The sequence below is a fragment of the Myxine glutinosa genome, chromosome 3, assembly GCF_964187855.1.
Source record: "Myxine glutinosa chromosome 3, kmMyxGlut1.1, whole genome shotgun sequence".
Taxonomy (NCBI): domain Eukaryota; kingdom Metazoa; phylum Chordata; class Myxini; order Myxiniformes; family Myxinidae; genus Myxine; species Myxine glutinosa.
The window spans coordinates 147,771,893-147,782,808 of NC_136263.1; the positions used below are offsets into that span (position 1 = coordinate 147,771,893).

The 10,916-nt window shown below is 41.3% G+C and overlaps 1 protein-coding gene across 1 annotated transcript; it reads left to right on the forward strand.

Annotated features, from left to right (window-relative positions):
• The first annotated feature begins 480 nt into the window (after window positions 1-480).
• On the forward strand, window positions 481-9,388 carry LOC137423949 (cathepsin D-like). Its single transcript, XM_078774667.1, has 9 exons — window positions 481-594; window positions 703-835; window positions 939-1,062; window positions 4,753-4,871; window positions 5,564-5,763; window positions 7,976-8,098; window positions 8,181-8,322; window positions 8,542-8,640; window positions 8,887-9,388. The coding sequence occupies exons 1-9, from the start codon at window positions 530-532 to the stop codon at window positions 9,046-9,048; spliced, it is 1,167 nt and encodes a 388-aa protein (XP_078630793.1). The 5' UTR covers window positions 481-529; the 3' UTR covers window positions 9,049-9,388.
• The last annotated feature ends 1,528 nt before the right edge of the window (window positions 9,389-10,916 follow it).

The following is a 10,916-nucleotide window of genomic DNA, read 5'->3' on the forward strand; positions in this document are numbered from 1 at the left end:
CAAGAAAGCCTTGCGCGTAATGAATGAAACATGAACACCCTGGACGCAATGAATGACAGCTGAACCACCTGGGCGTAATGAATAAAACTTATGAATGCAAAAACGAACGAATGAATGAAACACGAACGAACGGCCGTAATGAATGAAACACGAATGCCCTGTGTATAATGAAACCCGAGCACCCTGAGCATAGTGAATGAAACACGAACGCCTTGGGGGCAATGAAATACGCCCTGAGGGCAATGACACACGCTTTGAGCACAATGAGACACAAACGCACTGAGGGCAAATGAACCACGCGCTGAGGGCAAATGAACCACGCCCTGAGGGCAATGAACACACCTGGTGTGATGGCGAGATTGAGGAAACACCACACAAGCTATTTCAGAGACGATGATCAGGTGCGTGTGCAATTAATGATTTCGGGTCACGGCTCATATAAAAACCATACCGATGATAAAGTCGAGGCACGCCCCTTGGTTGTAGTTGTTTGTTGGATTTTGGGGGTTCGAACTTGTTCAGGGGAATCATGAAGTGCAATGTGGTTGTTGTTTTTGTGGTAGCGGTATTTATGTGTGGTGAGGGTATACTACGGTGAGTGTTCATGACGTGTGCTCCTGTATAAGTTGGTTTCGTATTGGATTATCGATTGTATTGTGGATAGTTTAGTTTGATGTCTAATTGTAGTTTTGTTTTTTACAGGATACCTTTGATCAGGAGTCGCACGGCACGGAGCCGGGCAGGTGATCTAAATCTACCTTTCGATGGTTTGCTGGCACGTCTCAATGGTAGCGCTCGGGGAACCACCATGGAAGAATTGATGAATTACCTGGATGTACGTTCATTCATTCATACATTCATTCATTCCTCATTCTCGCAATTAAACATCGCTACCATGGAAGATCCGAGGACTTGTTGAACCACAATTTGTTTTGCAGGTTCAGTATTTTGGTCTCATCGGCATCGGATCACCTCCACAGACCTTCAAGGTGGTCTTTGACACTGGTTCTGCCAATCTCTGGATTCCGTCGAAGCGCTGTTCCCCAAAAAACCGAGCATGCTGTGAGTGATTGTTGGTGGGGGTTTGAACCCTCTTTTTGGGGGTTCATGGTGCTTTTCATGAGTTACATTTTGTGGCTTGTGCTGTACTATTGACACGTTTGAAACTTCCATTCTCGAGCAACTTTTGATTTTAATCTTGTAATTTATGTATCTTTATTGAGGGTTTAAAATTTAACGCCAATGTTTTTCATTCGTTAATATAATTTGAGCGATGTATAAATCTTCATTACTGTACCCTCAGCAATTTAATCTTTCGATTTGGAAAGTAATTTGCTCTGTTCTTGGTGGTGAGTGGATGGGTGAATCGATTCTTCCAATTGGTGTAGATGTTTACATGGAACTTGACCTCTGAGTGTCCTCCAGTCAATAGCTTGTGTCCCAACGTGCTTGGTAAGGAGACTAATGGGCCCATCAAGCCTGCTCTTTCCAAGCACATTCAATTATTACATAAATTCTAAATTTTTAAAATTTGATTTCTCGTTGGTCTCGATTTCTCGTTTTCATCCACAGATGCAGTTGCCGCAGCATTGTTTTTTACATTCAGTCTGTGATAAGGTTTTGTTATCGCGATAACTTGATGGCAGGAGGGATCCAGGTCAAACTTGGAACAAGTGTGTGCAAGGTAGCTTAGATTATGGGGTCAGTTGATCTTTCAGGTAAAACATTTATTGGATTTTGATCAGATTTGATATCGATCATTAAAATGGAGCAAAAGTATGACGTATGTATATTTGTGACAGGTTTTTATTTTCAAATATTTATAAAAGGGAAATATGATGCATGAGGCGACTAAGCCATATACTACCAGACAAAAGTTATAGAACGCCTCAGTTTTTCCAGTTTTTATTGAAATTTATGCAATTTAATGTCTCGATGTACACTGAAATTAAGCATAGAACAAATAAACAATTGGAGATAAAGAAATCGCAATCATTTTGTTTAACAAAATTTAATTTAAAATTTTGACTCGGCAAAGTAGCCACCTTTTGCAAATATAACAGCCGAACACTCGTGGCATTCTTTCTACAATGGAAATCAAATATTGTTCGGGAAGTTCTTCCCAACACTGTTGAAGTTCCCACAAATGTGTGCAACTTGTAGGTTGCTTTGCTTTCACCCTTCTGTCCAGTTCATCCCAAACCAGCTCGATGGGGTTTAAGTCTGGAGACTGTGCTGGCCATTCCCTGATTTGAAGCCTACCGTCTTGTTCTTTTCATCGAAGGTAGTTTTGATGTCGCCTGGAGGTGTGTTTAGGGTAATTATCTTGCTGTAGGATGAACCCCCTGACCAACTACGCGTATACCAGAGGGTATTGCATGGTGCTGATAAATGCTGTGGTAGCCTTTTTGGTTCAGGGAGCCAGTCACTGTGCATGTCGCCGACTCTGGATCCAGCAAAACAGCCCCAGACCATCACGCTTCCTCCATGTTTGACAGTTGGTGTCACACACTAAAGAACCATCCTTTCGCCTCTTCGACGGCGTATAAAAACCCTGTGGGATGAATCAAATATTTCAAATTTTCATCGGTTTACAAGACCTTCCAGTCTTCAGTAGTCCACTGGCGGTGCTTCATGGCCCAGGCAAGCCTCTTTTTCTTATTTTGCAATCAGCAATGGCTTTCTTACTGCCACTCGACCTGTCAAACCTGCAGCTCGAAGTCTTCTCTTCACAGTTGAAACTGAGACTTGCTTCCTTCGACCAGTCTTAAGCTGTGCTTGAAGCTGTTGTCCTCTGAGCCGCCTATCACGCAAGCTGTTGCCTCACAGAAACTTGTCTTCTGATTCTGTTGTGTCTTTGGGTCTGCCAGATCTCTTCCTGTCAGTTTCCTCCAGTTTCCAATATACCACTTCCTGCAGTGCAATATTGTCCAAATAATGCTTCGGAGGGTGTAATAACAGTCTGTTCCATTACTGCTTTTATAGACGGGGTTTGTAATCAGCAGAGGTTGGGATACCTGTAGGAATTGTGTGCATCAATTTTCAAGGCTTAATTTACTTGCATTGCTTCAGAACAGCTGTACGTTGTTAACCCATTACTTGTTCCCTGAAGAAGGCCTTTTTTTTCATCGAGCAGTTTACTGCTTACCTTTGTACCATTTCAGGTTATTCACTGGACATTAAACTGCATAAATTTCTATAAAAACTGGAAAAATTGAGGTGTTCTAAACTTTTGACCGGTAGTGTACGTCTACATAATCTATTTTGTACTCTTTGAACATCGGTTGCATCCTGTCTATTGCTTGTCAATGTACTGTTACAATATATACTATCATAATAGAGCAAATGTATAGTTTGTTTATACGTGACCAAAACTTCTTCAAATAAAATTGACACCCAAAACGATCAACTCTTATGTTCAGACTGCTGAGACCCCTCAGACCTTTGACGACACTTTAAAGGCCCTGAGGACCCAAACACCCCAAGACCCAAAAGATTAAACACTGAGGAACCATAAGACCCAAAATATTACTCTGGAACCAAAAAACCAACAACTGCCCAGTAGACCCTTAAATACCTTAAAGACCCAGAGGAAACAAAAGACTCAAAAGACAAAATGGTCAAAGATGCCTATCCCTCAAACTGTGTGGTGAGGTGCGTTGAGTCACCAGCTGGATGAATGAACAGGATTAAATAATTATATTGATATATGTGGGGAAAATTACATGAGACCATGGTTGTTTGAATGAAACACGTTGTAGTTTGAAAACATGTTTTTAGATTTCAGCATCAAAGGATGTCAGGTAAAAATGTGATACTTGAGAACAGCTGATGGGATTTAAATCACACGGGCTACTAGTATGTGGGCAGAGACCATCGGTCAAGGCCAAAGAGCCGTTCAAGTTCAAACTAATTTAGCAAATTGAAGATTCCTTTGAGCTGAAACAGCCATTCTCTAACCACCTGCATCATACTTTTGTCAGGTTGTTCTTACTTTTTTGGGGTCCTCTCTTTGAGCCTCAACATTGTATAATGAAGGATGTTTTTCTATATCAATCAGCCTGTGTACATGTTGAGAATTAATGGCTTGTCATGTATATTGGTTTGTAGTTACAGCTTCGGTTGAAACGCTGGTTGAGGTATGCTATTGGCCAATTGATTAAGAATTTTTTAAATTATGTAATCGATCGAATATTTTACACCTCTCCCTCCCAATAGTCTGAGCTGCACTGCGGCAATGCTGCGCTGGAGGATGTTTATTTGGCATGGGGGTAGTGTACTTTGAATGTATCTGTACTTGTTCCATAATTGGTTATCAAAATATGGTAGAATATGACCAGCATACCCACACCTGCTGCTGGGTAGCATGCTCCATGATGCAATTTACATTGATGTACCAAGATTACATTGTAGTTGGGTTTGCTCCATGAAGCAAAACTACCACTGAAAATGAGTAGTATTGAATTGTTAAATGGTTCACTCGATTCTAAAGCACTCCAGCAAGGTGGAGGTTTGCTGTGTAGCTGTAGAATAATTTGTCATGCCTTCACTGCAGTATCATTCTTTCCAACTTCATATTTTTAGTTTGAGCAGAAGATTTTTCATTTTCAACAGCAGACTAAATCTTGGAAATTAAAACAAATCCATGCCAAAGTTGTAACTGCATTGGACAGTGTGTTGTCCAAGAAATGGTACCTGTGCATGCTTAACCAATGTTACCTACCTGGTGTGCTTTTTTAAAATTTTTTGCAGCAACACACAAGAGGTATGACTCTTCAAAGTCTCGCACTTACACTCAGGATGGCAGACCCTTTGAGATCCATTATGGCACTGGCAGTCTTCAGGGCTTTATGAGCAAGGACATTGTTACGGTATGTGGAGCGGATGGGGATAGGAATAGGGATAGGTATGGGTATTGTGGTTGGGGATGGGCTCGTCCTCGTGGTGAGAATATTTACCAGATATCCCACAAGTTGAGTTCAACCTTCAGCAAATGTTGCATACCTAGTGGCAGTTTTATTTGGATTGTCGTGATCATAGCCACAAGTATTCCCATGGGGGGGGGATCGCTTGAGTTTTTGGCCGCACTCTTGAACCGGCTGCAGTTGGCAAGTTTTACTTCAGGGTGCTGGTGATGACTTGCTTGCTCCAATGCAGTGGGGTATTTTGTTTACCTTGCGCTAATAGATGGGCCATCCAATTTGAGGGACGAGACTGCAATGTCTTGCACTTAAATCTTTGGCAGATTGGAGTTCAATGTGCCATGTGCACCATTCTTCGCCAAGGATTTTGATTGGAAGCTCATGGAAAATGGCCATATCAGATTGCCATGGGATAGTTGGCAAAAAAAAAACAGCAGGCCCATTAAGACACTGAAGGGAGAACTCTGATGCTAATACATTGCAGTTGATTATATACACCTGGCATCTTGGGGGCAGGCATTGTCTATATAAAACTGCGCTCACCCGTATTGTGATTTAAAAAAAATTTTTTTGCCCATATTGTCTGCATTGATGGATCCTGATTTCTCACGTGATATGCATGACAATCTTTCTCGCTGTAGATCGGGAATCTTAGTGTGGTTGGACAGAGGTTTGGTGAAGCTGTACAGCAACCTGGGATAACCTTCCTGCTGGCTCATTTTGATGGGATTGCAGGGCTCGGTTTCCCATCTCTTGCTGTGGCAGGTGCCACACCACTTTTTGACAACATGATGGCACAGGGTTTGCTTCCACGTCCTGTATTCTCTTTTTACCTGAACAGGTGTGTGAAGTGCAGGCTGGAATTTCACTTGTTTGATTGTTGCTAATTGTTTCAATGGTTGTAGATTTATCATAAACTTTCAACCTGTTTGTCTTGTGGAAGTGGTTGGGCCTAAATAACATAGTTGTGACATGTGCACTTTGGTATAATGGTATAGTGTGTTCATGTTAAAGTGCAGCTATTCAAGTGTTCCTTTGCTGTCCCGTCTAGAATGAGCTGCCTTTAGTTTCTGCAGGTGATTATGGTGACGAGCACCTGTTGTTACCATGGCAACACTGGGGAACTTGGCAACTTCCCCTGCCCCAATTCATCGAGGATATCTGACGATGCTTTGGCTTTTGACTGGCAATCCATAGGCGATTCCATCTTGGGATCAATCGTACTAAAATGTGCAATTTGGTGTCGGTCTGTTTTTTGTTTTTTTTTGTTTTGTTTTTATCGCGATACATTCCGTCGTTACTTATCCAATCTCTTTCAAACTTGACAGGATGACTGAGGGATGCACAATGAGGTTGTAGCACATTAATTGCCCCCCTCACCAAGGGGGGTTTCTCTCCCGAGCGGGTTTTCCCCGCCATTGCCGTCAATGGGGTTGCGTGTTGTGGTGTATCCATGTTAAGTTATCTTTATCATGGCGTTTTAATAACATTAACGATAATAGCATAATATTCATGTTATTACAAAACATAACCATTAATATCCGACCTCCCCAAGGGGTTTTTCCTCCTTGAACAAACGTCGAGTGAACGTTTATAAATAGTTTATCATGGCGTTTTTGTGGGAGCAACGGCCTCTACCCGAAGTAAAAAATATTATAAACCACAAACACGTATGATTAGCTTTTTAAACAGTCGCTAAAGCTGTCTAACAATAAATGAAGAAATTGAGGAATCCTGACATCCGTGAGGTAATTTTACTTTCAGAACTGAGCAAAGATCTGCTGTACTCTATATACCCCACAAGTGTTGGGTTAACATGACCCTTCCTGCAGCTACTGTGGTGACCTTTTGAAACTCTCTCCTGCTGTTTGACACGAAACAAACGGAGGAAGCCCGGGTTGCGCTCATTTGCCAAGTTGCTAGCGAGCGCTTGCCAAGCCAGCCGTTCATTAAGGGTTTTGAATGGAGTGCTTGCTCGAATGCTTAAACCACTTGGTGACCTCTCCACAATAAACTTGGTAAATGAACACACACCCAATGTTCGTGAGATCTGACCATAGATCGACTGTAATCTATATACCCCAAAGAGGAATGACTTCCTGCCACTGCCGTAGTGTGTGCACTAGTAAAAGGGAATATGCTATTCAGTGCCTTGCTCATACAGCCTAATTAACTGTAGACAACTAATTTAGAAGCAGGACCCTCAATTCCCCTCCCACCCGATACCCAACTGTCTTGTGCACTCATTTCTACACCCTGACTATTAACTTTCCTTTTCATCAAATCTCGCTTCCCATTTCCACAATGCCATAAATTGGGTAACCTTACCATGAATAACCAGTAACTTCTGTTACACCAATAAACTACATGGTGGTGACAGGTCCTAAGATAAAGTCAATATCAACCACCAAGGCCAGTTTGGGTCAAAATCTTGGTGTCTTTAATTCAGCCATTCTCCCAAACAATCTGCTGCATAGTCTTTGGACTAATGTACTTTATATACCAGCTTCTAATCTACAGGGAAGTTTCAAAAAAAAAAAAATTAACACAGGCCAATAAAAATGGACTTTATTTTGACATCAGCAGTTGGATTTCAATTAAGGAAGCTGGTATTTATACTCGAGATTTGAACATTTGTGACCATATTTGAGAGAAACAGGTTGAGATGGTTTGGTCATTTGTTGAGGAAGGATGAAAGTGACTGGTTGAGAAGAGCAATGAAAATGAATGGAGAAGGAAGTAGAGGACAGGGAAGACCAAGGAAGACTTTGCTTAATGTGGTGGCAGCAGAAATGTGGGCAAGGGGGTTAACAAGGGGAGATGCAGGAAATAGCGTTAAATGGAGAAGATTGTCATGGGGCCCGCAAGTCTAACCCCCGCTCTCGCAGGGAAAATGGCCTTAAAATGCATGTTGTTGTTGTTGACCATATCGAAAAATACCAACTTGACAACTAAGACACTTTTGATAATATTCAGCAGTTTGTAATTGTTTGCTTGAAAAACTCGAGATGAAACTACATGTTTATTTCCACTGTTTGTTCTCCATCCCCCAGAGACCCGAACATTCTGCCAGGAGGTGAACTGATGTTTGGTGGGTCAGATTCCAAGCATTACAAAGGAAACTTTCACTACGTGAAGCTCACAAAAAAGGATTATTGGCAAATCCATATGGAAGGGTGAGATTTTATTTGTATGTTGTGTATTGTGGTGCTGTGTGTGCTACCTTGTCCAATGTGCTCATGGACTTTGTTTGCGCAGCCTCACAGTGGGCCCAGTGATGCTGTGCCGCAGTGGCTGTGAAGCTATTGTAGATACTGGTACGTCTCTGATCACCGGCCCATCAAAGGACATTGCAATGCTGCAAATTGCGCTTGGGGCAGTTGCTTCACCACATGGTCAGGTTGGTGTGATTGTTTTTATCTACAGATTGTGGCATTTGATTCCATGAAGCTTTTGTTGGGTTAGTGTATTTGATCAGTCAGTCATAATGATTGCTGCTGCTGGTATAAAACAATAGGTCATCCTTCCCTGAGTGCCCTTGCTCGAGGATTTGATTGTTGGAGTTCTGCACCTTTGGCAAAGCTTTTAAAGGTAACTTTTTTTCTTTTTTTTTTGGCAGTTTTACATTGACTGCAATGCTGTCACATCGCTCCCAGTTGTCACGTTCCTGTTTGGTGGAAAGGGCTACACCTTGACAGGAGAGCAATATGTAACAAAGGTAAGACATGGGTCACTTTGCTTTCAACCACTATTTTTGCAAAGGTTCAAAAACAAATTGCTGAAGATGAAATTGTTCCACTGAATTAAAGACGGTTACCCTTTTAAACTTTTATTTAAAAAAAAAAAATTCTTTTTTTGTTTTTTGCTAATGCAGTCTTGAAGCATACTGGTAAATATAATTATGGTTTCATGACCAAACTATCCATGTCTTTACCTGTAGTTTGAGACGAATTGTTTCTTTCAGGACGTGACCTTTTATGGAACCACCTGCCTTTTGGGCTTCATGGCTGTTGATGTTCCTCAACCTATGGGCCCATTGTGGATTTTGGGTGATGTGTTCATTGGTCATTATTACACTGAATTTGACCGTGGACAAGACCGGGTGGGCTTTGCCATGGCCTTGTGATCATGCACTTTTGTACATTTGAGCGTTTAATGAAAAAAGTTTTTGGTGTGGACTTTCTGTTGTGGTTTTAATATTCTAGAATTTGAACTTGCTTCTAAAACATGAATTCACGACTTTCTGTAATGTCCATAAAAATGGTTGTCGAGAAAAGTATATTCGGTGCAATGATAAATTGGAGGATTATTTGATAATCTCAACATAACCTGGAGTTGAGGGGATTTAATACATATATATTCCTCATTTGGTCCCTAATCTGGCAATAGGTCAATTTGTTTGCTTGATGTCGAGTTGTCCTGTTCTTGAACGATAGGAATTCGAAAAATTAGTCCTGATCACTTGAATTCAATTTTATTATTATTATTATTTTCCCCCACAATCTTCCCATTCTGATTTAGCTTTTACAAGTGAATGGATATATTCTGTAGGTGTTACCATTAAGTAATACACTAATTTACAAGTGAATGGCTCTGTTGTGGTTTTTTTTGTTGTTTAAAAAAAAAAAAATTAACATAAATAAACCCACCCCCTCTTCCCCTCACACACATTCATGAGTGGGTGCATGTAATCGTGCAAAGCTATTCTGGTGGAGCAAACGGTCTTCATGCGAAGTTTGAGCCTTGTCGTCAAAAGGGTGTGGAAGGTACAAGGTACTTTTAAAATAAATTTCCCCGATCCAGAAAGAAAAATTATTTATTTATTTTTAAAACCAAAACACATATACAGGAATTTGTATTACCCTTCATCAAAGTATATAGGAAAGATGTGTAAAATTGTTTCATAACAAAGTTAGTGAAACAATCATGCCAGGCAATGGGATGGTTAAAAAAAAAAGAAAAAAAAATTCCTCCCCCTGAAAAAACAATTAATAAAAAACACTAATCCACACAGGACCATGTATTACCCTGTACTCAAAGCATATATGAAAGATAAGGGGAAAAAACGTTTTTATAACAAAGTTAGACATCCTGTGGCCATAAAAGACCCACAATTGCATTATAGGGGTTGAATTTTAAAAACAAATCCCCCCCCCCCCCCAACCCCCATCCTGAACAAAAAAAACAGATACTGTATATGCATTGGTCTTTGAAGAAAAGCAAAGATCAAAGATCGGCATCAGCCCACGGGTCCTAAAATCCTGTTCTTCCGCTCTTTCACTCCCTCTGTTCTCTTCACCCTCTCTTTTACTCAAGGTCATCTGCCATCTGCTTGGAAATCTGCCAACATCACCGCTCTGCAAAAAAAAGGTGCAAAAACAGATCCCAGCAACTACAGACCAATCGGCCTTCTCCCAATTATCAGCAAAGTCATGGAATCTATCATTGCTTCAGATATGAAATCTTTCCCTCTTCTCCAATGGCTTGATCTCTGATCATCAATTTGGTTTCAGACATGGTCACTCTACTCTGGACATGCTGCTTCTGCTTTCTCAACAATGGATGGGGGTCCTCAATGCCAAACAGGAAATAAGAGCTGTCTCCCTTGACATATCACGTGCCTTCGCTACAGTCTGGCACCCCGCTCTGCTCACCAAACTCTCCTCTTTTGGTATCCATGTAAATCTCCACGCATGGCTGGCGGACTTCCTCTCTAGTCATAGTCAACGTGTGGCCCTGAATGGGTTTCTCTCATCTCCTCTTCCTGTTCAGGCTGGAGTTCCCCAAGGCAGTGTTCTGGGCTCTGTGCTTTTTCTGGTCTTCATCAATGATCTCTCTGACTCTTGAAAATCCTCTCTATCTCTTTGCTGATGACTCTACTCTGTCGCTCCATTCTTCATCCCTCAGATCGGCAGTCTGCAGCCTCCTCACTCTCTGCAGACCTGGACAAAATCACAGACTGGGCAAACAAGTGGAACATGTCTTTCAATCCTG

Bases quoted from the DNA above. Each gene is read 5' to 3' on its own strand.
- LOC137423949 (XM_078774667.1), top strand. From the start codon at position 530: ATGAAGTGCAATGTGGTTGTTGTTTTTGTGGTAGCGGTATTTATGTGT. The intron at 1,063-4,752 runs GTGAGTGATTGT...AATTTTTTGCAG, and splicing joins CCCAAAAAACCGAGCATGCT to CAACACACAAGAGGTATGAC. The intron at 5,764-7,975 runs GTGTGTGAAGTG...TCCATCCCCCAG, and splicing joins TTCTCTTTTTACCTGAACAG to AGACCCGAACATTCTGCCAG.